The sequence below is a fragment of the Podarcis raffonei genome, chromosome 4 (genome assembly GCF_027172205.1).
Source record: "Podarcis raffonei isolate rPodRaf1 chromosome 4, rPodRaf1.pri, whole genome shotgun sequence".
NCBI classification, from domain to species: Eukaryota; Metazoa; Chordata; class Lepidosauria; order Squamata; family Lacertidae; genus Podarcis; species Podarcis raffonei.
In genome coordinates this window covers 96,129,078-96,154,616 of record NC_070605.1, presented here as the reverse complement: position 1 = coordinate 96,154,616, position 25,539 = coordinate 96,129,078, and the positions used below count along the sequence as shown (strand labels likewise).

Below are 25,539 nucleotides of genomic sequence, written 5' to 3'. Positions count from 1 at the left end.
GAGGGGATTGGGAATCACAGCTCTCCTGGCTGCCGTACGCCGAGGGAAAAGGACGTCAGGGCAGTCCGATTGGGAGAAGTGGAGACTTCCGGTGCCAGGGAGTGTAGTGTAGTGGTTAGAGCAGCCTTTGTCAGCCTTATGCCCTTGGACTGCAGACACCATCAGCTCTAGATAGCGCATCTGGCAGGAGTTGGTGTACGTTGTAGTCCCAGCAATATCTTGAGGGTGCCAGGCTGGTTAAGTCTGGAGAAACTCCTTCTGAAATACTCAGCCTTGAAGGTCATACTCTTTCACCTACCTCACAATGCTGTTTTGAGGAGAAGGGAGGGACAATGAATGCTGCCTTGGAACTAACTTGTAGGAAAGTTGTGATGTGATATACATAAGCTGAATGCTGTGATGTATGTAACATTAATTGTCCATGGAATTCCAGAATTTCAATTGATTTAGGATAGTTTCCTTGAAAATCCATTGGAGTTTATGGAATGATTTAAGGGCCTGTCCCAAAGATTTTAATGGCATGTTAGGGAGATTGTTCCAGAGAAAGTGTCTTGGAGTTGTAATCACAAACCAAATAAGTGCCCCTGCATTCCAGCCCTTTTATAGTACTCGTATGAGTTCATTTGCCTTATTGCTATCTCCATTAAGAACGTGTAGCCACGTGGTAAAATACTGAGGTCAGATATCTTACATATCCAGCAGTATCAAAAATAACAAGAAACAAGTATAGGTCTTCATCTGGCATGCACATGAATCTTGTTCCAATGCCATAACATGCCAAAGTGATGTACTGTAAGAACCTTATTTCAAATAATTCTACGTGTCACCAGTAACAACTTAATACCTCAAGATGGTTGATCTTTATATTCCAGCAATTTGACCAATGTTGCCACACTGTGTGCATGCTGCATATAACTATGTAAAAAATTTCCCACCTCCTTTTTTATGCTGCCATTAAAATAGAAGAAAATGAATTGGTGTGTTTAAATAGCATTATTTTCTGCTATGTTAAACCAGAAATGTTGCTTGCTATTTAAGCTTATGAGTGGTCTTCAGTTTGGTATCCTGCTCCTTTTCCTGCCACCCCCAAAATAGATTCATTTGAATTTGTGTTGTGTCTTAGTAATAAATAATCCAGTAGTTACTCCATGTCTTCTGGGACTGTCCCTTTTTACCACAATTTGAGACAAAATCCAATTCCAAACAAACTTTTCATTGCAGAATTTGCACATAAGTAGATGTAGGCATAGCCCTTCTAGGACTTTGTCACCTGCGCAGCAGTAAACAATGTCCTCCACTATACCATTTTGTTTCTATAAAATAAGAAACGTTTCTGTTGAATAAAAAATCATAAAGAACAAACCTTGTTTACAACTCATGGTATGTCTGAAGTAAGGCAAACTATAGACCTGGGTTTGGATGACAAATTAAGCCAAATTATAACTCAGCCCTGAGGAGTGTAACAGCGATATCTCCTCTTTGGGAACCTGTGCGTTTGCGCTAAGCCATGGTTTGCTGTGGCATTACATGCAAATGAGTCACTCTGTGAAAAAATACACAACTTCTGAGCATTTAGGAAACATCAAGAATGGTTAGCTCATGTAACACAGTTATTGTCCATGGTGGTATGGATATCACATAATTTAAAACTAAAATAAACATTTATGTAGTTAAAACTTACTAGTTTAATCTGTGCAAGACCAGAACTTAATTCCAATTGTATATGATTCAGAGTTTTCCTTAGCAATGAACATTCAATATACCTCTTGTACAATACCATAAAATTTTGCACTGTATGTGCTACATGTATGGAGGAATGAGGCAACATAACTTGCATGTCTCATCATACTCAGTTTTCATCCACCCCTTTTACAGTACAGGCCTGCCTGCTGAGCTCATGGGTGACTGAATGTCTTTAAAGTCATTCAGAGTTAATTGTATAAATCTAATTTCACTGGTGTACTTGCTGAGTGTGCTAGGGTGTCATATGTACATAGCAATTCTAAGTAAGTTTAGTCAGAAATAAGTCCTACTAAATTTAACAGGATTTATTTTGCAATAAGTATGTTTAAGATTGCAGCTTTTACCTCAGTTTCCTGTCTGTAAAATGAGAATTACATCCTGCAAGCCTAATTGAAGCAAATGCTATATAACTGAATTAAAACATCTCTGTCTTAGTTGTTCAGTCTGCATTGTTTTTAAATCAATCTTTAATTGTTTTTGGACTTAAGAAAAACCTGTCTTAGCTGTTTTTATTATATATTTGTAAATTTCCTTAAGGGGCATGTAGAAGGGGATTCATTAATCAATTAATTAATAGGTTGACAGCTTAATACAAAATATACTTCCGGGGATCCAGTGCTCTGGCTATGTAGATTATGTCTTGTTATTGGTTGGTGACATGGGTTATTATTCTGCACAAGGTTTGCTATGTAGTGTTGTTCTACTGATCTCAAAGGACTTCTACAATTTTGTGGTGAAAAGTAAATTATGTCTTTAAATCATATAGGCTTTTTCAAACACAGGGAGAATTGGCATAGCAACATCTTCTGGGATGTGTGAGGTTAGGATCCAGCAGATCCCTAGATGAGCTGGGAGGTTCCCAGTGGATCTGGGCTATACCTGCTCGGCTTCTTCATCCTTAGCTCAGCTGGAGATACACTGACATATCACCCCCATCTGTCTTAGCTGGATCCCATCTTACTGAGTTGAGCTCAGTGGATCTTAAACTGGCGTAAGGCTTGAAAAATGAGTTTTTTAGAGGCACAGTGGGCCAGTACTGGAGAGGGAGACTAAAGCTTGATCCTAAGCCCATTCAGTTCAGTTACCTGACCTGGCTGGGATAAATTAAACCAGCGAAAAGAGTGGTATAATTCAAACACAATTTTAAAGACTTGTTCCCCCTCTGCCAGGTTTAGGCAGGCTATGCTAGCAGAAGCTCCGTTCCTGAATGGAGTTTGGATCCAGTGTAATTTTTGCACCAGCTTAACTGATGCCAGGCCTGCTATATGCCAGCTGCTTGTGTATAGGATCACTCACTTGGGCTTCTTCTCAAAATGTTTGTTTGTGTCTTATGAGCTATACTAATGGATGAATTATTACACACATTTTTAACAGTGAATTCATTGCAGAAGAAGGCAATGAGCAATTCTGGCAGTTTTTGGAAACGGTGAAAGAATTAACATTATACAGGAAAGGAGGTAAGTTGGGTTTGTTGTGTGTATCTAGACTGGCAGACCTTTCTGTAACTTGTACTGTGTAATAGTGTTAATAGTGTGCATGCTTTCAACCAAGAGTGGTTAACCTGGGACTCTCCAGTTGTTGTTGGTTTACAACTCTCCCACCATCCTTGACTATTACTGCTGCTGGCTGGAGCTGATGGGAGGTTTTGGGTTTTTAAAAACTTTGTCTGTATGTTGTGTTTTAGGAATTTTTTATTCTTTTTTATGCAAACCACTTAGAGATTTGATTATATTAAGCAATAAAATATGTTCTAGATAAATAGTCCAACAACATCTGAAGGGTCGCTTTAAATACACAGTGTATTCTGCAATCTGTCCTTAGTAACGCTTCACTTTCTGGTTTCTTTACATTAAAATAAGAACGTTGAGACAGTCCAAGACATGTTGATGCCTGAAGCAGAAAATCAGAATGATATCCTCCCTTCCAAAAATCCACTGCATAAAGTAGGCTGCCTTGCCCTGGCTGATACCTGGACTTTGCAGTCAGCCACTGATTAGACTGATGGGTAGCATGGACAGGTCCTTTTCAGTGGTGGGTCTGTACCTCTGAAACTTATTTCCTCAGCAGATATGTGGGACCTCGTGTTCTAAGAAGAAGAAAAAATTCAAAATATTTTTATTTCAGTCTCTCTTTTTCATCATGGTATTGGAATTGCTGTTGCTCAATTTTTAGGGGTGTTAATGTGGTTTTCATGGATTCTGTAGGTGATTATGCCTTACAAAGTGGTATGTAAATGTAGTAAGTAAGTAAGTAAGCAAGCAAGCAATGGCTTTTTAAAATATTTGCCCAAGCCTTTTTCATGCCCCCCCATCCTTATTTATATTCTGCATCATCTTCTTAGTTATCAGAGATCTTTTAAAAAAGGTTTCTGATCTAAGCATCCCAGCTTTTGTTGGTGGGGAGGGAAGCAGCATGAAGGAGGGTCTTAATTTTGGCCTTATGAGTGAGCCTTGCCACTTGGCAATTTCATAATGTCATATCCGGGTTCATCCTCTTTTCTGTTCACCACATGGAGTTACTGATAAATGTGTAGGTACAGCATTTTTGTATCTATAATAACCCAGAGCTCTTTTCTGCAGCACATCAAAGGAGGCGACTGGAAGTTTTGTTTCTGTTTGTAACAAACCATAGTTCCCCATTACATTCAAACTTGGAGAAAAGTGGTTTGCTTAAACTCTTGTTAGTGAGAACAAACAAGAATCAAACAATAGTTTCAGATTCTTATTTACTAATTAGCTGAAACAATGTTCTCCAAGTTTAGATGTAGCAGTGAATCAAACATTGCATGCTAATTTTAATTGTGTCCAGTCATTTGGGCACATCACAACATTTTGTTTGTTTTGGGGATTTATATTCCTCCTTTAAATGCCCATGGTGGCTTCCGTTAAATATTAAAAAAAAAAAAATTCCACAGAATGGGGCGTCTACACCTTCTGATGTTTGCTTTGTACAGGTTTGTGCATAACTCTAAACTATGGTTAGTGCACATCAAGGTTTATAAACCAGCAGCACACCATGGCTTACAGGTGAGGTTTGTTCATGTTTAATAAACCATGGTTAGGCTGCTGCTATGGCTTCAAATGATCTAATAAACTGCAGCTTAACATTAAGTGCGAATCACATCATGATATGGTCCTAGAGTTGCATACTGTTCTCTTTAGGTCATTGTTCCTCCTTAGTCACTCCCCACCTCCTGGGACCGGAGAGTTTTTCGCTGTTCCAAGCACTAAGAGGAAGGAACAAGGTGCCACAGCTGGTCCTCTTGTCTCCATACTTACGTGTTATGGTGAATTAAAATATTTCCACCCAACCCCAATCAAACTGCCACACAACCAGAATTCTCAGTGCAGGAAAGAGTTGAAGCTGGCAACCTTTACAGAATTGTTGTCTTTATAATCTTTAGTCCTTGAGGACATGCCCAGGTGTTCGGTTAGGATGGCAGCCGTAATTGCTGTTTGTTAAAAGAAAATTATATGCATAACCACTCAGTGGAATAGCAACCTGTTTTCTGTCTTTTGTTTATCTGTACTAGTACTACTTTATTTTTTCCTTTTCCACAGCACTGTCTGTCTTGTCTTCCTCCATTTTCCTCTTCGCTTATTCAACAACACAGCACTTTTTGCTTGTTAGTTCATAGGATTTCAGGCATTTACCTTAGCTTGGGCCATTTTATTTGGTAAAATGGTTAGTGATTAATACACAGTAATGCTCTCTGATGTATGATTCAACTTCTGCACCACTCTTTTCAGATCAGCAAGAGAAACCAGTTCACAAGTCAATATACCTGCACTTCGATGGACACTTAATAGCATGTTTTATGTTTAATTTGTAAGCTCCCAACTAGAGAAATTGTACTTTGTATGAATAAACATTTTAGAATTGGTAATCATCTGAAATCCTACAACTTTCTATATTCCAGATATTTTTATTTTCCAACACGTAATTGTAATTCAGTGATATTTGGGACTAGATGTTAACATCTCACTTGTATTTCTTTTCCTTTTTTAATACAGTCTCGGAGCATTCTTATTACAACTTAATCCTGAAGAAAGCCGGACAGTTCCTTTCAAATGTGCAGATTAATCTTTTGAAATTTTCTCTTTCCTTACGAGCACATTCCCCAACCATTCAGATGTTTCAGCAGGTGTGTAAAATGGGCTGGTACAAGCTAGGAATCTGGATATGGCTTTGGTTCACATGCTAAAGAGGGGCTTTCAAAAATGGCTCCTCATTGTGGCTGTTGTCATACTGCAAGCCGTTCTCTTGCAGAAGCTTGCAGCATGGCTGAGAGCTCTTTCTTCATGCTGCTGCAACCCTCCCTTCCAAAATGTTTTGTGGTAGCGTGATAGTCTGCTTGCTAAGCTTCTGTAGAACTATAGTGCTGCGTGGAAGGGAAAAAAGACCAGAGGGATGGATTTACAGTAGCATCCAAGTGGTGGTGGTCTTCAAAGCAGCCCTTAGTCTCTAGTAGTGTTGTTGATATTGGTAGGACTGGTCTGGAGAAAAACACTATTTGCTTTACATCCATATGACCTCTTTAGGTGATATCTATCTGCAGTATATTGTTCAGTGTGAACTCAGAAGCAAGCCTCAAATCAGTCCCATGCCACAGAGATACTGGCCTGGCTTGCATGTAGTGCTGAGCGAAACCATGGCTCTCAAAGAGGATATAATGGCTGCTTTGCTCCACCTTGTCATTAAGATGTTGTGCTGTGCTGTGCTGACCCAAGTCTCTTGCAAGACAAACTGCAAGCTGCAAACAAGGACCTAGGAGTTTGTGGTTTGGATGTGAAAGCTAAACCACAAGCATGGATTTGGATGTCATGCTAAGCCAAAACACAGCTTAGTACATTGGCAAAACAATTTTGGAGAATAAAAGCTTCCATGATCTCCTCTCTGGGAGCCTGCCCATTTCCACTAAGCCATGGTTTGGCTTAATGTTATGTGTGTAAGACAACAATGAATGATCCAGGAATATTCTGTATTATAATAAACACATGGGGTCCCAGTTCATTTCTTCATTTCTGCCCACTAATGGGGTGTGTGCAGAGTTCAGCCCCCTAGATTACAGGTTGTCCACATGTGCTTTAGAACTAACAAATTCCCTGTAATGTCTAAATGGGAGACTCTCTCCCCACCCCAACTATAGTTAGTTAAAACAAAATATGGTCAAACAACTCACCTGGCTCAACAGAAAATGCTGCAAACTTGCGCTTACTGATGTGAAAAAGAAAGCTGTATCCTATTGATGTTGACACCAAAGCTGAGTCTGATGTTAAAGTGGGTATTTCTGAGGGTATTTTTGGAAGTAGGAGAATAGACATGGTAACTATGAATTCACCTATCATCAATTTTATAAAATCAGTTTATACTTTATAAACTAGTTTAATAAAGTGTGTCTCTGTCATGTGAAGTAGGCACATGTTTCTGCAAAAGTTTGTATAAAAACTGTCCAAAGATGATGTATTTTGACCTCAACGGGAGTTGGGGAATGTGAGAAAAGATGATAGCTTCCCTGTTTACTTCTGTTATTTCCAAAAAAAGTGTGTTCTGTTATCTTAATAAAAAAAAGAAAATTGATTTCTAAAACATCCAAATAACTGTTAATGGTGGGCATTCTGAGACAGGATGCATTGGTGTTACTTGTAGGGCTCCGATCTTTTCATTATTTTCTCCTCACATACTTGGTACTTAGACGCACAATGTGATAGCAGCTGATGAGCTGTTTTAATCAAAGGAAGGTGCATTACTTTTAGGATGAAATGCAATTACACCAGCTGGGTTGAGTGTAATTGTTGAAATATTAGATTGCAGCTGATGAGCCGCCACCGAAAGGTTGCAGTGCATTTGTGGTTATCCATGGGAAGAGCACCTGTAAGACTAATGAAATTTGGAAGCTTCTGAAGAAAGCTGCTACAAGGTAAATATAGTGAGCTATTTTGAACGAACAGTTCTTAAAGCTTTTGTTCCACAGTATCACATTTTTATTTGTTTTGGCAGCACACATTTACCTTTGTACCTGGATATTGGGACTCAATGATACATGTTGGTCAAAGATGCCACTTTGAGTTGCAGCTGTTGCTTTATCTCAGGCGCCTGGGAAGAGTGATTGTCTGCAATCCTTCTTCCATATGAACTTTACATTTCAGGCAGTGCATGTCAGTTCAGCTCCATCTCTTGGTCTGTTGCCACCTCCATCCTATCAGGTGGCCTCCCCTGACACTCCAAGAGTTCTGATTCTCTGATTCTGCAAGGGAGTGTTGAGTTCTGCCCTTTGAATTATGTGGGATTGCCACATAACAGCTATTATTTTCTTTTTTTAAAGATTGGTGGAGCTTTTAAAACCATGAGAGAAGTAAGATATTTGTGTGAGATACTACACATTGCACCTTCTGATTTAGAAATATTAGCCAGGCTGTCTAGTGCCTGCTCCCTGCCACTAATGAAATTTCGCAAATTTCAAACTAGCCGACTAACTTTTCTCTGACCCAAGTGGTCATGTGTGTGGTTCTGACATAGATTATATGGATACAGGATTATACCTGTGGGATTACTATGCACATTATCACACACATTGAGACAGAATGTGGCTGATATGACATTAACAGATGTGTTATGTATGGGAAAACCAGGCTAGTTTGAAACCAGCCTCATATAACCAACATGCATAAGTCAAATTAATGCACTTCCCCTTATCTTGGGAGGAGATCTTCCTGAGAAGCTTCCTGTAAAGAGGTTTGAGCTGGCTTCTCCAGCTCAGCTGCATGGTTCTCACCAGCCACTCCTGAGTTCCTATACAGTAATTTAGGAACTTTCACCACTTTGTAAGCTAACCTTTACTGCCTGTGCAACTTCTGACTGATGTCTGGAAAAGCACATGAACCTAACCTTTGAAGAGTTTGTAAGTAAACCAGTTTTTAACTTATAAACGTGTGGTCCATTCCTATGCTGGAACGGAAATTTTGGAACTCACTTTTAAAGGTCTAACAGCCTATATTTCCATGCTCTGCTTTGCTGCATATTTTGTGACATTAATTCTCTGATGGGCTTCTCTCACCACAGAGTACTTGCCCCAAATTTGGATCTTGGCATCCAGAAATTATCCTTTCTATATATTTTTTCCACCAACAATATCCAGCTAAGTCCTACACAGAGTAGACCATTTCAGTCAATGCACCTACCTTAGCCATGTCCATTAATTTCTGTGACCATCCTCTGAATAGAACTAATATTGAATGCAATCCATAGATATACATGATATACATTTGCGCGCGCGCGCGCGCGCACACACACACACACACACACACACACACAAAGTGACCTTGATATGCACTGGCTTCTGGCTCTCTACTTGCTTGCAACATTTGAAGGCTACTTTGGCTACAGGGATGAGGTGCATTATTTCAGCCCTTCTGATCCTTCCCCAGATCTGAAGACAATGGTGTTTGATCCCATTGTCTGCCAGCCTACATATAATTGATGAGAACTGATACAGACTTCAAAGCATATGCATGCCTAGATTTCTTTGGCTGAGCTTTAGCATGTTCTAAGGAACATTACCCCTAGTGTCCCTTAAACTTTAGTTACTTTGGTAGGATAGAAGCAGTGTGCATGCTATGAAAACGAACCTTGTGGCTTGTTCTCCCCACCTTGCTCTGCTCCCTGTGGATATCCTGCTAGCAGAATTAGCCCATAAATTGTGAGATTAACAAACTACACATAGTTTAAAATGGCACAGGATTGCAAAGTCATTAAATTCTCATAGTCAACAAATTCTTGTTGTTTACAAGGCACACACATTATGCATAGGATTGTAGCTTACATAGGAGTAAGTTCCACCAGAATGGCATGAACCTACATGTATGTTTTGACTTCTGGTCATGGTGAGAGTATTGCTACTTTTTCATGAAACAAAGCATAAATTCAACTAGATCGTGAACTACCCATGTCATCTTTAGTGATTGCATTCCCTTTGGTCTAATAGCTACCATGAACGGTACTAAATAAAAAGTCTGCATGTGCTGGATAATTAAAATAGCATTCAGTGCTTTGTGCTTGCAGCTGTGTAGCTTTTTTATCTGTGTCTTGATAAAATGGCTGATGCTGAGTTGCATCTTCAGCTGGAAACTAACTTAGCTTGTTCTGCAACCAGTTTTAGCTACTGTGATGTCCTTATCTTAGTCTGAAATCCTGTATCAGGCATCCCGAAACTCGTCCCTCCAGCTGTTTTGGGACTACAGTTCCTGTCATCCCTAGCCACTGGTCCTGTTAGCTAGGGATGATGGGAGTTGTAGTCCCAAAATAGCTGGAGGGCTGAGTTTGGGGATGCCTGTCTTATATGGTACTTACTTATCTGAGAGGAAGCCCCATTGGACAAAGTGGGTTTTACTTCTGAGTAAAGATGTATTGGATTGTGTTACATACTTTTGTCAATTGTTCAGTAACCAGGCAATGAAGTCTCTCCCATTCTCACACACTCAAATTAAGTGATTCCTTTTAAACTGACAAATTATTTGCTCTTAATCCAAGGCCCAAGCCATATCTGTTCAAAGGAGATCATAAATTCCCTACGCTTCATGAGACCGGCCCAGTAGTGATCCTTTATGCCGAAATGGGTACAAAAGACTTCGCTACATTTCACAAAGTTTTGTCTGAACAAGCACAAAAAGAGGAAATTGTTTACGTTCTTCGACATTTTGTCCAGGTAGGTGTGTGTGCAGAAGGGATATAGTGAACTGCAATTGAATTAAAGTTTGTTTAAAGCTTTCCAAATGTCCATGAAGCCCCATTGTTGCATACTTTGTTGTCAGTTTCAAAGATTTTCAGCCACAGTTTGCCACAAAAGGGGAACACTGGGGCTTTTGGCCTTGTGCCATACTTATGGGTTTCCTATAGGCTTCAGATATAACACAGTACATTGAAATTAACAGGAGAATGACTGGCTTCAGATGAGCCTACAGTCAGCCACCGGAGAACTGATATATCTAGTAGTAATAATAATAATAATAATAACAACAACTTTTATTTATATCCCACCCTCCCCAGCCGAAGCTGGGCTCAGAGCGGCTAACAACAGTAAAATGCTAAAACATTCTAAAAGGATGTTGTAAGGAAAGTAACAGGTGGCGTTTTATTGAAAATGATTATTTTTCCTTCACCCTTATTGTTTTTAAGTTCCCATTGTGGGTGGCCAGATGCAAAAGAGGACAGGGCTCCTGTGCCTTTCATATTATAAAACATCTGCTACAGCTCCCACTTCTGCACAACTATTAAACTACTGTCTTCTTTTGCATCTGTTCGCCCTATTAGTGAAGCACTTCCTCCCTTCTTTCCTCTAGAATGTTCTTTACAGTATGTCAGAATTCTTCCCCTGTACAAGCACAGACTGCAAACCACATGCATATACAGTGGTGCCCCGCAAGACGAATGCCTTGCAAGACGGAAAACCCGCTAGACGAAAGGGTTTTCTGTTTTTGAGTTGCTTCGCAAGACGATTTTCCCTATGGGCTTGCTTCGCAAGACGAAAACGTCTTGCAAGTCTTGCGATTTTCCCCCTGCTTTCCCCCCCTTTTTCAAAGCCGCTAATAGCCTTTTAGCAGCTTAGCCGCTAATCCTTTAATAGCCGCTAAGCCGCTAAACCGCTAATAGCGCTAATCCGCTTAGCCGCTAATAGGGTTGCTTCGCAAGACGAAAAAACCGCTAGACGAAGAGAATCGCGGAATGGATTCTTTTCGTCTTGCGAGGCACCACTGTACTGCATCAAGCATCCTCCAAGTTGATATTGCATTAATTGGATCCTGACATTCAGTCACAAGGCCTAACTCTGATGTGAAGTCATTGTTGTTTTTTTACTTGAAGTAAACTAGGCTGCTGATGAAAACTCTGTGGAGCAGAGACCAAAGAAAGTGTGCATGGATTAGTGTAGTGTCCGAAGTTCAAAAAAATAATCTGACCCTAACTTTATGATGATGATGATAATGATATTAATAATAATTTGTACCCCACCCATCTGGCTGGGTTTTTCCCAACCACTCTGGGTGGCTTCCAACAGAAAATTAAAAACACAATAAAACATCAGACATTAAAAACTTCCCTAAAAAGGGTTGCCTTCAGATATATTTTAAAAGTCAGTTAGTTGTTTATTTCTTTGACATCTGATGCGATGGCATTCCACAGGATGGGTGTCACTACTGAGAAGGCTCTCTGCCAATAGAAGGTATTCTTTCCGAATGGAGGCCTCTATTAATTTTAGAAACAGAATGATTAAAATCCATAGTTCTTGTCTAATGCCTGCTACAACTCACAGTACAATGCTATATGACGTACCGTATTTTTCGTCCCATAGGACGCACCGGCCCATAGGATGCACCTAGTTTTTTTTGGGGGGGGGGATAAAGGAAAATCCCCCCCTTTATTCCCCCCCCCCAAATGAGGTCAGGGAATCCAAACCAGGTCGGGGAACAGCAGGATGGCGGCGCTCTGCCTCCCTGCTGTCCCCCGAGCTTGTGGGGCTGCCCGATGTCTGCCCAGCGCGCGGGGCGCTCTGCTTCAGGGCGCCCTGCGCGCTGTGCAGCAGGCTGCTATCCGCAGCCTAGGGAGCCCTGTGGGAACACCCGCAGGGCTCCCCAGGCTGCAGATAGCTTCCTGAAGCCTGGAGAGCGAGAGGGGTCAGTGTGCACCGACCCCTCTTGCTCTCCAAGCTTCGGCGAAAGCCTGTATTCGCCCCATAGGACGCACACAGATTTCCCCTTCATTTTTGGAGGGGGAAAAGTGTGTCCTATAGGGCGAAAAATACGGTAAGTCCCTCTGAATTGTATGGGGATTGCGATCAAGGAAGTGGGTATAGGATTGCAGCCTTAACGGGCAATTATTTGTAAAGTATAATCCTGATCTTGTGTATGTTTACTCAGGAGTTCAACAGATTTAAATGTGATTTACTCTCAAGTAAATCTAAGTTTAGAACTTATTTAGAAATGGCAGTGCTTAACATTCCTCCCTTCTGTTCTTTTCGAAATGATGTACTCGAGCAGAAACCTAGCTCCGAGAAGATGTATTTGTCTGGATATGGTGTGGAACTTGCAGTAAAGAGTACAGAATACAAAGCGGTAGATGACTCTCAGACCAAAGGTACATTTTTCTCCGGTGTGTGGTATTACTAGAGACATTATCATCACAAAATATTTGGCAGTGTCTAGAATTTTGAAGGCAGTAATCTTCTACATTGCCCCATTGAAGTTAATGGAAAATGTCTTATTGGGTCAGTAATTCACCCAGTATTTGTTTTCCTGACACACACCGCTGGTTGTGATTGCATTTTGTGGGATATGGCAAAAGTAGCCACAGGCGTTGAGAATCAATACAGAAATGTACATCTGTAATTTTTTTGTAGATGGAATGGAAAACTCCTATTTTCTAACTGTATGCCAAACCTGATCTTCCTCCTTTGTCATGTATTTGAGAACCTGTCTTAATTTCTTTCTTCCTCTCATTTTAGGCAGTGAGTTAGTTTCTTTGATAGAAAAAGTAGTAATTGTAATCAGTTCTAGAAAGCAAATATATTGTCATATTTTTGTACATGTGTTTTGTTTAGCTACAAATAATGTAACAGCAGAAGGAGCCAGTGAGGAAAGTGAAGTCCAGGGCTTTCTCTTTGACACATTAAAGTGAGTTTATGTTAATTATAATTCCATACTGTCATGCTTGCTTTTATAAACTTGTGTTTTTAGTGCTTGAATAAGATCTGTTGCAAAATCATCTTTTGAAATTTTACCTGTTTTATGAAGTTAATTTAAACTGGTAGTTACAAATGTCTTGATGTATGCAAATGATGTTGAAATGTTACTTTTGACCATATTGCAATTGTTTTAAGATCATGCTTCTGTTGAACAATGGATGCACATAGACATTTTCCTGCTGTGCAAATGAATATATTTTATCTTTTTAAAAAGGCATGTATTTTGACCATATGAGGATAACAACACTATGCTTGTTTACTTACATAAGCACATCTCTTTTATTTTCAGTTAGGATAAAACATCTTTTGTGCTGGTAAATGCTTTATATATCATAAAATATCCCCGAGAGGAAAGTAACAAACATGAGGAAGAAGAAAATTGCACCTTTGCTCAGCATGTCCCTATTTCATACAATAGCACATTTTTGAGTGAAACCAAAAGCTACCATACTTCATTACATCATGTACACCATTACATCCTATAAAATACTCTGGACCTTGAACCAGGAATTCCGGAAGCAGAACCTGCACACATAACAGCAACAGCAATGCTATTTCTATTTCCATTTCCATTTCCATTTCCATTTCATTTCATTTCATTTTTATTAGTAATTGTATCATTTATATGCCACCCATCTGACTAGGTTGCCCTAGCCACTCTGGGTGGCTTACGTTTTGCATTAACGTAAAGAATCAGCTCCTTATATGATAACAGCTGCCATTTTTACTGAATGTTGGTCACAATACCTAAAATACCTAATATGGTGAAATGGATGGTTAAGATGCAGGGTCCAGTGGCCATGGCTCAATAAACGTCCTTTATTAAGAACTAAGGAAAATCAACAAAAATAGATACGTTTATAGAAAATTAGGCACCATTTATTGGCTTTTGTGGGAGTAGCCTATTAATTCCAAGCTCATATTTATCCTTTAGGAAGATAAACTGTAATGAAAATAAACCACAAACTAAAAATGTCTTCATATTTTATTACACAACTATCACTGACGTTGGTTAACTGCCCTAGGAGCCTTTTTGGATGTAGAGTGCATTAAAAATACTTTAAATAAACACAAAAATAGAACACATCAAATATAGACGTTGAAATAAATTTCCTCAATGAGTAATAAACCGCTGAGTCACGTAGTAGAGAAAGCCTGCTTAAACAAAAAAAGGATATCAGCAAATGTCTAAAGACCATTACTGGTGGTGTTTAATACTGGTGGTGCCTAATATCTTACTTCGCCAAACCTTTATTAGGCATTACAAATATAGGCCATCATAAAACATCTATGTACAAAATTTTAAAATATATACAAATAAATAGCCATGTAAAAATATGTAATAATGAGGATTTTCATTGGACTTTATTCCCACTAAATAGTGCCATTCACCCGAGATACTACTGATAAAAACTCAGCCACCCTTGCAGTTACTTGCGGGTTAATATTAAACAGATAGAATCTGATATTTTCATTGTGCCATGAAGAGTACCCCCAAAAAAGGGGATAGCATGCATTTGCGTAGCTGGTTGTGCAATGGGCAGTAGAAAAGAATATGTTTTACTATGTCCGGCACGTTCCAAAAACATCCACAATGTCTGTTGTTTCTGGGGATGTTTGAATATCTGCCCCTGACAAAAGCTGAGGGGAAAACGTTCAGCCGGGCTAACATAAAGGCCCTGCATTGGACTGGAATTATCAATTTTGATATATAAGTGACTCTGTTATCTGTTGTATATAAAATTTAGGGGAGCAAATTTGATTTACAGCTGACTTGGTGTTTGTTTTTCAGTGTTCCTTAATCTGATTTGAATATTACGATAAATAATTGTATAACTATATAATTATAATGATATAACTTGAATTATGCAAGAGTTCTGCCTAATATCTATAGAAAGGGAGGTACTACTACATGGGAGATCATTCCTTTGTACCAGGCTTGGGAGGGTTAGCTGAATTGGGTGAAGGGACCAGCCAAGCTCTCCCAGCTAAACCAGCCTCCTGCCGTTGGTGCAGCACTTTTGCACCCACCAGACGGGCAGGTGTTTGTGCCTCTGGAATGCTTGCAGCAGTAGCCAGCACAACGCTCTGAAACAGGGTGTTCCAGGGGTGAGGAGGGGCTGAGCTGGCCCATATCTGTCGGATCCTGAGCTGGTTTCACAGTCATTGTGTGACAGCATCAGGCCTATGAATGCTATGCCAGCTCCAGGCTGGCACAGCGACCTTTCTGCCCCCCCCTTCCACCTTGGCAACCGTATGTGGCAGGGCTGCAAGTGTGCTGGTGGCTTTGCTGCACTGTAAAGCTGTGGGCTGGGAGAGGGGAAGAGAGAAGATTTGCAGCCTAAAAGTCCCATGCCTAATGGAAGGGAGCGGCCAACTGGAAGGTCAGCAAGTCTACAAAAGCGCCATTATCTGGTTCCACTACATAGGGCTGCCACACATCCGTAATTTCCTGGGTAGTATTTTCGAAAATTGGTTAAAATGTCCTGGAAAACCCAGGCACATGGTAGCTCATATCGGACTTTCCCCAAAAGTAGCTAATGACTTCATTTATTTGGAGTTTTTGTCAAAAAGCTCAACAACTTTGGCCTATATGGTACGGCATTTATTTGGAGTTGGCTCCTATGGTTGCTAACCATGGTTAATGGTAATCAGCGATTGAAACTTTGCTTTGAACCCCGTCTTCAAACTTTGGTTGTGCGGGACAGTAGCATTAATAAGTTCCCCCTTCTGAGTTACGAGAAACATTAAAACTACAATTTTCAAACGTTTATCATTGGTCTTTACGCCAACCGAATTATAAGCTCCTACAAGTGTTGTGTAGTATTGACTTGGTTTATGTTTCATAAAATCCAGGCAGAACTATCCTGACCTCAAAGACAATCTTCAAGAGCTGAGGAAATACCTGATTGAAAGTAGTGATGATACAGAGCCTTTGAAGGTTTGGGAATTGTCAGGTAATAACCTTTATACTAGTTGTTTGTTTTTTGGTGTAATACAGTGGAAGAATGAATGGCAGTGTATTTGCACCAGTTATATTGACATCAATGTGATGTTTACAAACCTTGTATGTGCAAAGGGGTTGTTGGTTTTTGGGAAGGCTCTTTTGAGAAAAAAATTCTCGAGGTGTACATTGGGAAATAACTGCTGTGCACACATAACTTTTATCATCCGGGCTAAAAAAATAAAATAAAATGTGAATCCCTTGCTCACACAGGCTCCAGATTAGCCATTGTATTCAGAATCTGGATATCCGTTATGCTTCTTTTGCTATGTTGCTTAAGGAGTATCTCCCAGAACTACATTTTCATGGAATACATTTTCAGTGAGCTGTGTTGATCTCCCAATGATAATGGTAATTTGCTAGTGTTATGAAAGTATCATGCTGAAAACCTGAGGGACCATTCTAGATGTTACGCCTAGTTCTAAGTGGTGCAGTGGAACAGGAAATGTGGAGGAATTAATCTCGGGGGCATTTTTTTTGGAACAATGACATCCTCTGCTGGAGCACCAGATACAATCCCCCCACCCACCCACCACTGCCTCTGTTCTCATGCCTCTGGCAAGCGAATGAGATGATAACGAGGCTTTCAATTTTTACTGTTGTTTGTAACATATCATCATAAAGGAAATTGGAGAATGTGGGCAATAGTCAGAAGCTGGCTGCTTTTGTTTCCTTTCTTTGCGGTTCTTGCTTCGTGTCAGCAGTTTAAATGGTAACACCTTTTTGTAAAATGGTGAGCATGGCTGATCAAAAGCTAAAGGTTGGACTTTTGTTAAAGCTCAGTGTGTTTTAGCAGGCTGAACCTATGCCGTTAGAAACAAACTCGGCTGAATTTAGTAGCACTTACTCCCAGGTAACCATACATAAGATTGTACTCCTGCCTTATGGCTGATCAGGCAAGTGATTCCAGGTTAAGCGGCGCACCACTTTCTGCCAGCCCAGTATTCTAGGATCGGCATCAGATCCCATTAAGTTGGGTATTATGCCATGTCTACTAATCTTTGAGGTGTACATGTGTCATAGTAGATCAAGAAAGCTGCCTGAATTTTTTAACTCGGTGGAATGTGGCTATGGAAGGCTGTCAATATGCGCTTCTGTACTTCAGAATTTATGTCCTAGCATCAACGTGCAATGGGTTTTTTCAGGCTCCCTTCATATAACCGACTTGGGTGGGGCTGGGGAACTAGACACGCAGCTGCTACTTTCAGCAGCCGCTGCACATTTTGGTTCTCTGATCGGATCCTTGTAGCTTTTCTTAAGTTTTCAGAAATAAATCAAGAGATTAATATATGGTCAGATTCAAAACATTTGTCCTGGCTTCATTGACAGGATGAAACACCAAGAAGCATCTATTGTTCTCTTCTGTGAATCTATTTTTAACTAAACAGTTTTAGATTTTATTGGTAAACTATGCTGCATCAGATGAACAAAGTGCACATAAAGCTCTTCAGGGAGGCGGAGGGAAGGGAAAGATGTTAAATCTTCCTATCCTGATGACCTGCAGGAGGATCTTGTGTGGCTGAAATCATTGTGGTACAATTTATCTTTAGTATTTCTATTAATGCGGCACAGGAGTAGGCCATGAAGTGTTATCATTGCAAAATAAAAGCCATAATACTACTTTAAAAGCTATTTCGTCATATCTATGATATGTTGAGGATGAGGGAAATTGACCATGAAGCTTGTGGAAGATTAGGCTTTTTTCCATAATACTGTAAAAGTAGCACAATATGATGCCTTTTCCCCTTTCAGCGTTATTGGTAACAGTTTCTTGTATGCTATTATGTTACATAAAGGATATCCTTTTTGGAAATAAATAAACAAGTTGATGAGAATTAGTTAGTTGTAACTAAATTAAGTTCCATTGCTTTCCCTGGGTCTTTTAGCATTATGCAGTTTAGTGCGGATTACACTCAAGTAAGTGGGTATAGGATTGTAGCTCTACTAAAGGCCAACTGACTGCATTGCAGAGAGGAGAATAGCCTTGTGCAACTCATGATTCATTAGTTGAATTAGATTTGTTTGTTATAAGCCACTAGGAGTTCAAACAAAATAGATGGAATATAAATTTAATGAAACCTTTTGAAACTGGGCAATATAACTATTACTGTGTTTCTTCTATAGTTATTATTCCTGTTTTCCAGTGTTCCAAAATCTGTGCTATAATACGCTGAATTCTGTAACCTGTATAAATAATGCAAATTGAGCACCCCTTTTTTTTGCTGCTTTTGAATAATCAATACTATTTTGCCTAACTTACTCTGATTTTTAGTATTCATGGAGAGTGGCAAGAAATTATATTGGAGTCTGAAACTTCTCTCCGAACTTTTGGAAATTTGGTGTCGCACCTATGCTGCGTTTCAGCAACAGCTGGCAGAACAGTTTCAAGGCTATCAGGAAACTTGTTCTGGAAAGTTTAAATTTTCAGAAAGCTTGAATTCTAGGGGTTTTCTGCACTCCGATCAAATCAAATCAAAACATACAAAGCAGTCCTGACAGATGCATGCAGATGAGGTTTGAACAATCAGAAATGCGAGTAGAAGTAAAAGCAGTTCAGTGGTAAGATTTATGTATGCGACTGCAGCGTCAAGAATGTTGTTGGCCCCAAAATGAAAAGAAGAAGACCCGAGGAAAGAACTGGATACAGAAACTCATGGATTATGCAGAAATGGCAAAACTTACCAGAAAAATAAGACATCAAAATTACAAACTTTTTATAAAAGAATGGAAATTGTGTATTGGATATGTACAAATAAATTGTAAACAGAGAAGGACATTGGCAGGATTATTGTAATAACCTGCAGTTTCATAAGAGTAAATAATTAAAGTAGTTGAATAAAAAAATAAGTTAATTCAGTATATGCAGGAAATGATGAATATAAATTTAAGGAACCGCAGAAAGAGGAAGAAGGAAGTCGAATTTTGAAATGTTAAAATGACTGTAAAACTATTGGAGTGTATATAACTAAAAATTACCAATAGTTCAGTGGCTAAGTTCAGACATTCCTACAAACCATTTGGAGAACTGGAAACAAGACATGTGCCGCGTCTGAGTTACGGCGGTGCAGGCAGTTGCCCCACACAGGGTGCTGAGCCACAGAGGCACAAAATTGAGAAGATCCATAATTGAGAAGATCCATTTTGGGGTTCCACGTTTTGGGCTCGCTCAGGACGCCATGTTAACAAAGATTGCCAAAGTACACACCTGACGTGTGTACAGCACTCTCTGTAGTTTGCCAGTTCAAATATCATGACAAACTGTGGTTAGGTTGGAAGAGCAAGTACCAACCCTTGCTGCTCTGAAGTAAATTGGGGGTCAGCACTAAACAGGAATCGGAAAGGGAAGCAGCGTATGTGCAAGCATGCAGCTCATTCATAAGCGGAATAATTTTCTGACTAGAGCCTTTGAAACATCATCAGAGAAAACAAGCTTAACCTGCTGCCACATCTTACACCTAAGGAAATTATTTAATTACAGCTGCATCTGTAGTATAGTTCAGACTGTTTGCTATCTCTGGTCATGGTGACAATTATAACTTGCATCACGGCTGTGTACTATCATAGTAGCCTCTGAGTGCATTTGTGGAAAATGTGTATAGAAATAAGACTGCTGCATTTTTAAAATTGGCTTTAGGGCAGTGGAAGTCACTTACCATTTCAGACAATAAGATGTGTCAAAGAGTAGTTGAAATGGTACAGTTTTTAATCATATGTTATGATGAATTAATGTATTTTTTATATATTTACCTTGTGGCTTATCTTGTTGCTTTTATTAACAGTGTGTGCAAATGACCTGATTGGCTAATGATGAATATAATTCTATTTACAGTTGTTACTTATATGCCCCTTTCTAGTCGACATATATATGCTCCAGGCATGTGACCATAGGCAAGGAATTGGGAGTTGACCCTAGGTTTTCCTCTTCCCTTCTCTCCCTAAATTCTACCTGCCAACATAACTGTAGCTGATCGTTAGATAAGCATTGACCTTCAAGTTAATTAAAGCCAGACAGGTTTTGCTATTAACAAATGTTTTAAATCCATACCTGAGGTTCTTCAGTGAATGCTTTGTTTTCTTGTAGACATTAGTTTGCAAGCAGCCTCTCGAATTCTCTCTGTGCCCGCTTATAATGCATTAAAAGTCATGAAGGATATTGCACAGAACTTCCCAGTCAAGGCCAGGTAAGGCTAATGTTATTTCCAATTACAGTTGTACCTCGGTTTAAGAACAGTCCGGTTTAAGAACCATTTGGTGTACATACTCCGTAAAATCGGAAATAGTGTCTTGGTTTGAGAACTTTACCTCAGTCTAAGAACAGAATCCGAACATTGGAAGGGCACCAGCGGCGGGACGCCTCATTAGGGAAATCACGCCTCAGTTTAAGAATGGTTTTGGTTTAAGAACGGACTTCTGGAATGGATTTAGTTCGTAAACCGAGGTACCACTGTATATTAATGAATGTCTGAATTTTGAGAGTTTCTTTTGAAACTTTATTTACATTTTTATCCCACCGTTCTTCCTAAGTTATTAGGGCAGCAGATGTGACTTTCCTTCATTTTATTCATTCACCAACCCTAGGAAGGACTGGTCTGAGTTGAGCTTTCTGACCAAGCGGAATTTTAGCCTGGTCTCTCCAGTCCAAGTTCAGCACTGTTGTCCACTACAATATGCTAGAGTAGCCTTCCAATAAACTCCACAAAAGTTGCTAGCCTGACTGCTGTCATATATCTATGTAAATTGTCTGTGTCAATAAAGAAAATCAGGATCTATCCCACATCTTGCCTTGAAGTTGATTCTTATCATGTGACCAGGAAAGTTGTTTTTAACAAGCCTAAACAACAGTTAATAGAATTCAACAGATGGAAGGATCCAGTATGTAAAGCCAAATGCTAAGTCTTAAATGGCCCATTGGGTGCAAGTTGTCAAATTAAGAAACATAGCCATGATCATTCATGCCACAATAATACGCAGTTCTTTGTCATCTTTCTGTACCAAGAGATTACTCATAAGAGCAGCGAAGCTAGCTTTCCAGTGTTTATACAACTGGTATCATGTCGAGATTTCCTTCATTAGCAGACATTGTCATGATTGTAAGTGAACTTTTAAAACGCTTTACAGTTCTTATCTCGTTTACCCTTACAACAACCCTGTGGGTCTCCCTCTGCTACAAAAGCCAAATTTCTTTCCCTACTGTTCTATCAAACAATACACTATTGTTACAGTCTGCGATGCTTTGAATCCCCAATACAATCCCATACTTATTTGACATTGCAAGGCACAGCTGGCTGTAGTTTTTGAACTATTGTGACAACCCTTAGACAGAATAAGGCGGAGATGAGAGTGCATGGTTGATGTTAGACATGAGCAGTAATTTCTGTCATCTGGCAGAAACTTGAATAACTTTTCTTTGTTCCTGTTTGAATACATCTTGCATAAAATTTGTATTTGAGCATATAACAACTGTTGAAAATGATGCTTAAGTCAAGTACCACACTGTCTATCAAAAGTCTTTTCTAAAAAATCTTTAATAGTCATTTTACTTTAGAAGAAAAGTTTACAGGTCTTACTAGATAGCAAGAAATTGAGAGTGGACATCTGGTTTGAACATGCCCTCACCTGCCACAGAGGGAAAAGCCTAGTTTAAGAAACCATAGCTCAAGCTAATTGTAGTTTCCAGTTCAGAAGTTAACTACAAATGGTTAGCTTAAACCAGTTGTTTCATTGTGGTTGGGTGTTAGTGGGGATATATTGAGGGGATATCATTGCATGCAAAACTTTGCCTATGGAGTACTTTATTCCCTCAGAATAGGTGGGGGAAATGCCGAAATACAGAACAGTTCATGATCTCTGACTTTTTCAGATCCCTGACCAAAGTGTTAGTGAACCTGCAAATGCGGAAAGAAATAAAGGAAAATCAACAGGTTTGTTACTGTTCTTTTTATTATACAAAATAATGCAATTGATTATACTGTGTCAAGAGATGCATACATTATACAATGCTGGGAGATAAACGTATTATGATGTAACTTAAAAATGTAAGCAGCAGAATTTCTAAAGGTGGACTTGCTCATCAGTTGCAGTCCTTAGCTTCTCATGACACCTTCTGCTCAAATATTGCATGGCATGGCCTGATTTGCTGAGCAGCCCTTCCAGCTACAGTGAGCGATGAAACTTAGACCATTAATGTTCAGATGTTACCTTCAGGGCTTGAGCTTTAACTCTGAACTAAGCTGCTTTAATTGACCACTGGAGTTGAACATAAATCAGTTCAGTACCCAAATGTCTGCATGCAGGATAATTTGCTCTGTCGATAATGTATTTTAATGTATTGCAGAATTATATTTCCCTTAACACATGGGTCATTTGAGATCTGTGTTCTTCAGTGTATATAATCCTCCTTCCTCAGCTTCACCCCTATCATCCTAGATCAAGTCAGTAATCTTCAGCTACTGTCTCATTCCAAACAGCCCCATGTTTGTGAAGATTGCTTCGTTCAGGATTCATTTTCTTATATGTATAGAATCAGACAGTCATTGACACCTCTTTCCACTCTTCCCTGATTTACCGGTATATAAAATATGCTTGATTTGCTACTCACAGAGGTGTAAAGAATTTTATTTATTTATTAAATTCCTTGACCACCCTTTATTTGAGGAACTTGTGGATGTCAAGGGTGCAGTACCAGTGATGCAGGCAGAGTTAGGTTATGGACCAACCCCAAGGTCTCACCCCCCCCCCCTTCTCTGTGCATAACATGTAGACAACTTCAGGTTCTCAAAATTATCTATGTGCTTTTGGAGGGTCCCTTATCCATTTTGATAAACTTGTCAGAAAGACCCACCCTTTTTATCCAACACCACCTATCTGCTGCCAGGTATGCACTTTTCTTCCTCCCTACCTCCCTCGAGGAAACCATTCCACATCTTGCAAAAAAGTAATCCATGTGTTGTTGTTGGAGTCTATCAGCCCCAGCCAATATGGCCACTGGTCAGGGTTGGTGGGAACTGCAGTCGTCCAACAACAGCTGTGAGGGCTGCAGGTTCCCCACCCATGTGCTAAGTTATGGTTTCGTGCAGCAAGATTGTGCAGGTATGAGCCTCAGGCTTGCATGCCGTATCCTGATAATAACGTAAAAGCCCGGCTGGGTGTTGGGGACTGGACTGAGGGGGACAAGACTGAGGAGGAATGGTGGAGACCTCCCCTCCCTCCTGAACTTCCCAGAGAAGAGGAAGGTTGTATTGAATTACAGCAGTGGTTTGAGGAAGGCCACAGGTCAGAGACAGGTGAATAGAAGAGTTGGGAGGTGTTGGGAAAAGAGAAAGGGGGAGACAGAGACAGAGCAGCCAGATGACACATTATCGCTGGAGAGCATTTTTGACCCCCCTTCTCCCAGAACCTGGTGTGCACTGAAAGTGGAAGAGCAAAGGACTCAAGAGACAGTTAGTCCCCAGCAGCCACCATCAGAGGAAGTGCTGTTGCTAGGAAGGGAGGGGGAAGGAGCTCAGTTGGAGCAACGCCATTGACGGGAGACAGACTGCATTCCTTCATCGTTCTCTGTGAATTATTGAATAAATCTTGGTAAGACCTCTTATTGTTGGCGAAAGGCCCAGAGCTCCAGCATTCTGTTCTCACAGTGGCCAAACAGATGCATATGGGAAATGGACCAATGGGACCTGAGTTCAGCAGCACTCTTCCCACTTTGTGGTATACAGAGGCATTCTGTGTCTGACCGAGGAGGCAGGACATAGCATAGCTATCACGTTTGGTAATCTTAACCTCCATGAATGTGTCTAATCTTCTTTTAAAGCTGCCCAAGCTTAGCAGCTCTCCCTGCATCTTGTGCGAATAAAGATGTACCCAACATTAGAAAATTCTAGCCTGGGGTTAGTGGGAAGCCATAGATTTCCAGATTCGAATGAATTTTGTTAAACTCTGACTGAAAGATTGTCATCTGCAAAGGGAAGAAGGGACAATACAAACCCGAAATGCCTACCTGCTTCTTCTCAGCATTTAGCTTTTACGTCTGAATGCTCTCAAGGAGGCTTTGACACCTTATAGGCTAACAGATTTATCGTGGTGAAAAAATTCATGAGCTAGAACCCACTTATTGATTCATTATGCCCTAATAAATCTGCTAACCTAGAAGGTACCGCAACAAAACTCTTTGTGTTTTCTGGAAGAAACTAACATAGCTACTGCTCTATGTTCTGCTGGCAACTATTTATTTTTTATTTGGTATTTCTGATCACTCCACTGAGACTGCTTCAGAATGGGTTGTGCTAAGATGTTTCTCTTCTACGCTGCTGGCATTTCTGGTTTTCAGAATAGTCTTTCAGAAATACCAAAACTAGGCAAAATCCACTCATAGAAGGGGAATATTTGATCCAGACTTCAGTTCTAAGCTTGGTTATAAGAAGTAAGTCCCATTGAATTCAGTGGGGCTTATTATTTTCTGAGTAAAGATGCTTAGCACCAGGCTATAAATTTCATTTTGTAGATGCTTCAAAGCAGTACTGAACTTCATGCCCATGAAAATCACTATTAAATAGCACAGTGTTTTTCATGCTTTCCTGACACTTTTACGTGGCTGATCTAAAACAAATACTTCTTTTAAAGCCCTGGAGCTATTTTTTTTATTTGAGCCATTTGATCTTTTTAATAAGCATCTTTTAGTGAATTCCTATTTAAGTTTTCCTCTTTCCTCTTTTCTCTCTCTCTCTCTCTCTCTTTTGCCTTACTGCAGATTACTCATTTTTATTAGACTGCAGCAGCTGCACAAACGCAGTGTAAAATGGTATCAAGTACTGGTAGTTAAATAGCTCTTAAAATAGACCTGAATACATTTTGATGCCAGTTGCTCTCTTTTGGAAAATCCTGTTACCTAACAGAAGAACTTTTGAGTCTTTCTGTCTCAAGTGTCACATCCAAAGTAATGTTTGAGTAGACAGGAGTCTAATATACTTGCAGAAATTGTTCTACACAATTGCTAATGGGGTATCGGGGTGTGTGTGTGTGTGTGTGTGTGTGTGTGTAAGTTCGTTCTCTGTATTTTAAACTT

The 25,539-nt window shown here is 39.8% G+C and overlaps 1 protein-coding gene across 3 annotated transcripts in view; it reads left to right on the top strand.

Moving 5' to 3' along the window:
- Positions 1 to 25,539, top strand: part of UGGT2 (UDP-glucose glycoprotein glucosyltransferase 2) — a 76,288-nt gene that overhangs the window by 1,093 nt on the left and 49,656 nt on the right. For 2 of the 3 annotated variants that reach the window (XM_053384579.1, XM_053384581.1), the window contains exons 2-10: positions 3,118 to 3,200; positions 5,757 to 5,887; positions 7,551 to 7,663; positions 10,273 to 10,447; positions 12,774 to 12,870; positions 13,334 to 13,406; positions 16,334 to 16,434; positions 20,563 to 20,662; positions 22,342 to 22,402. In XM_053384579.1, coding sequence (XP_053240554.1) covers positions 3,118 to 3,200; positions 5,757 to 5,887; positions 7,551 to 7,663; positions 10,273 to 10,447; positions 12,774 to 12,870; positions 13,334 to 13,406; positions 16,334 to 16,434; positions 20,563 to 20,662; positions 22,342 to 22,402 — 934 coding nt within the window. Of the gene's footprint in view, positions 1 to 3,117; positions 3,201 to 5,756; positions 5,888 to 7,550; positions 7,664 to 10,272; positions 10,448 to 12,773; positions 12,871 to 13,333; positions 13,407 to 16,333; positions 16,435 to 20,562; positions 20,663 to 22,341; positions 22,403 to 25,539 lie in introns of those variants that run through there. The other variant, XM_053384580.1, reaches the window with a different exon arrangement.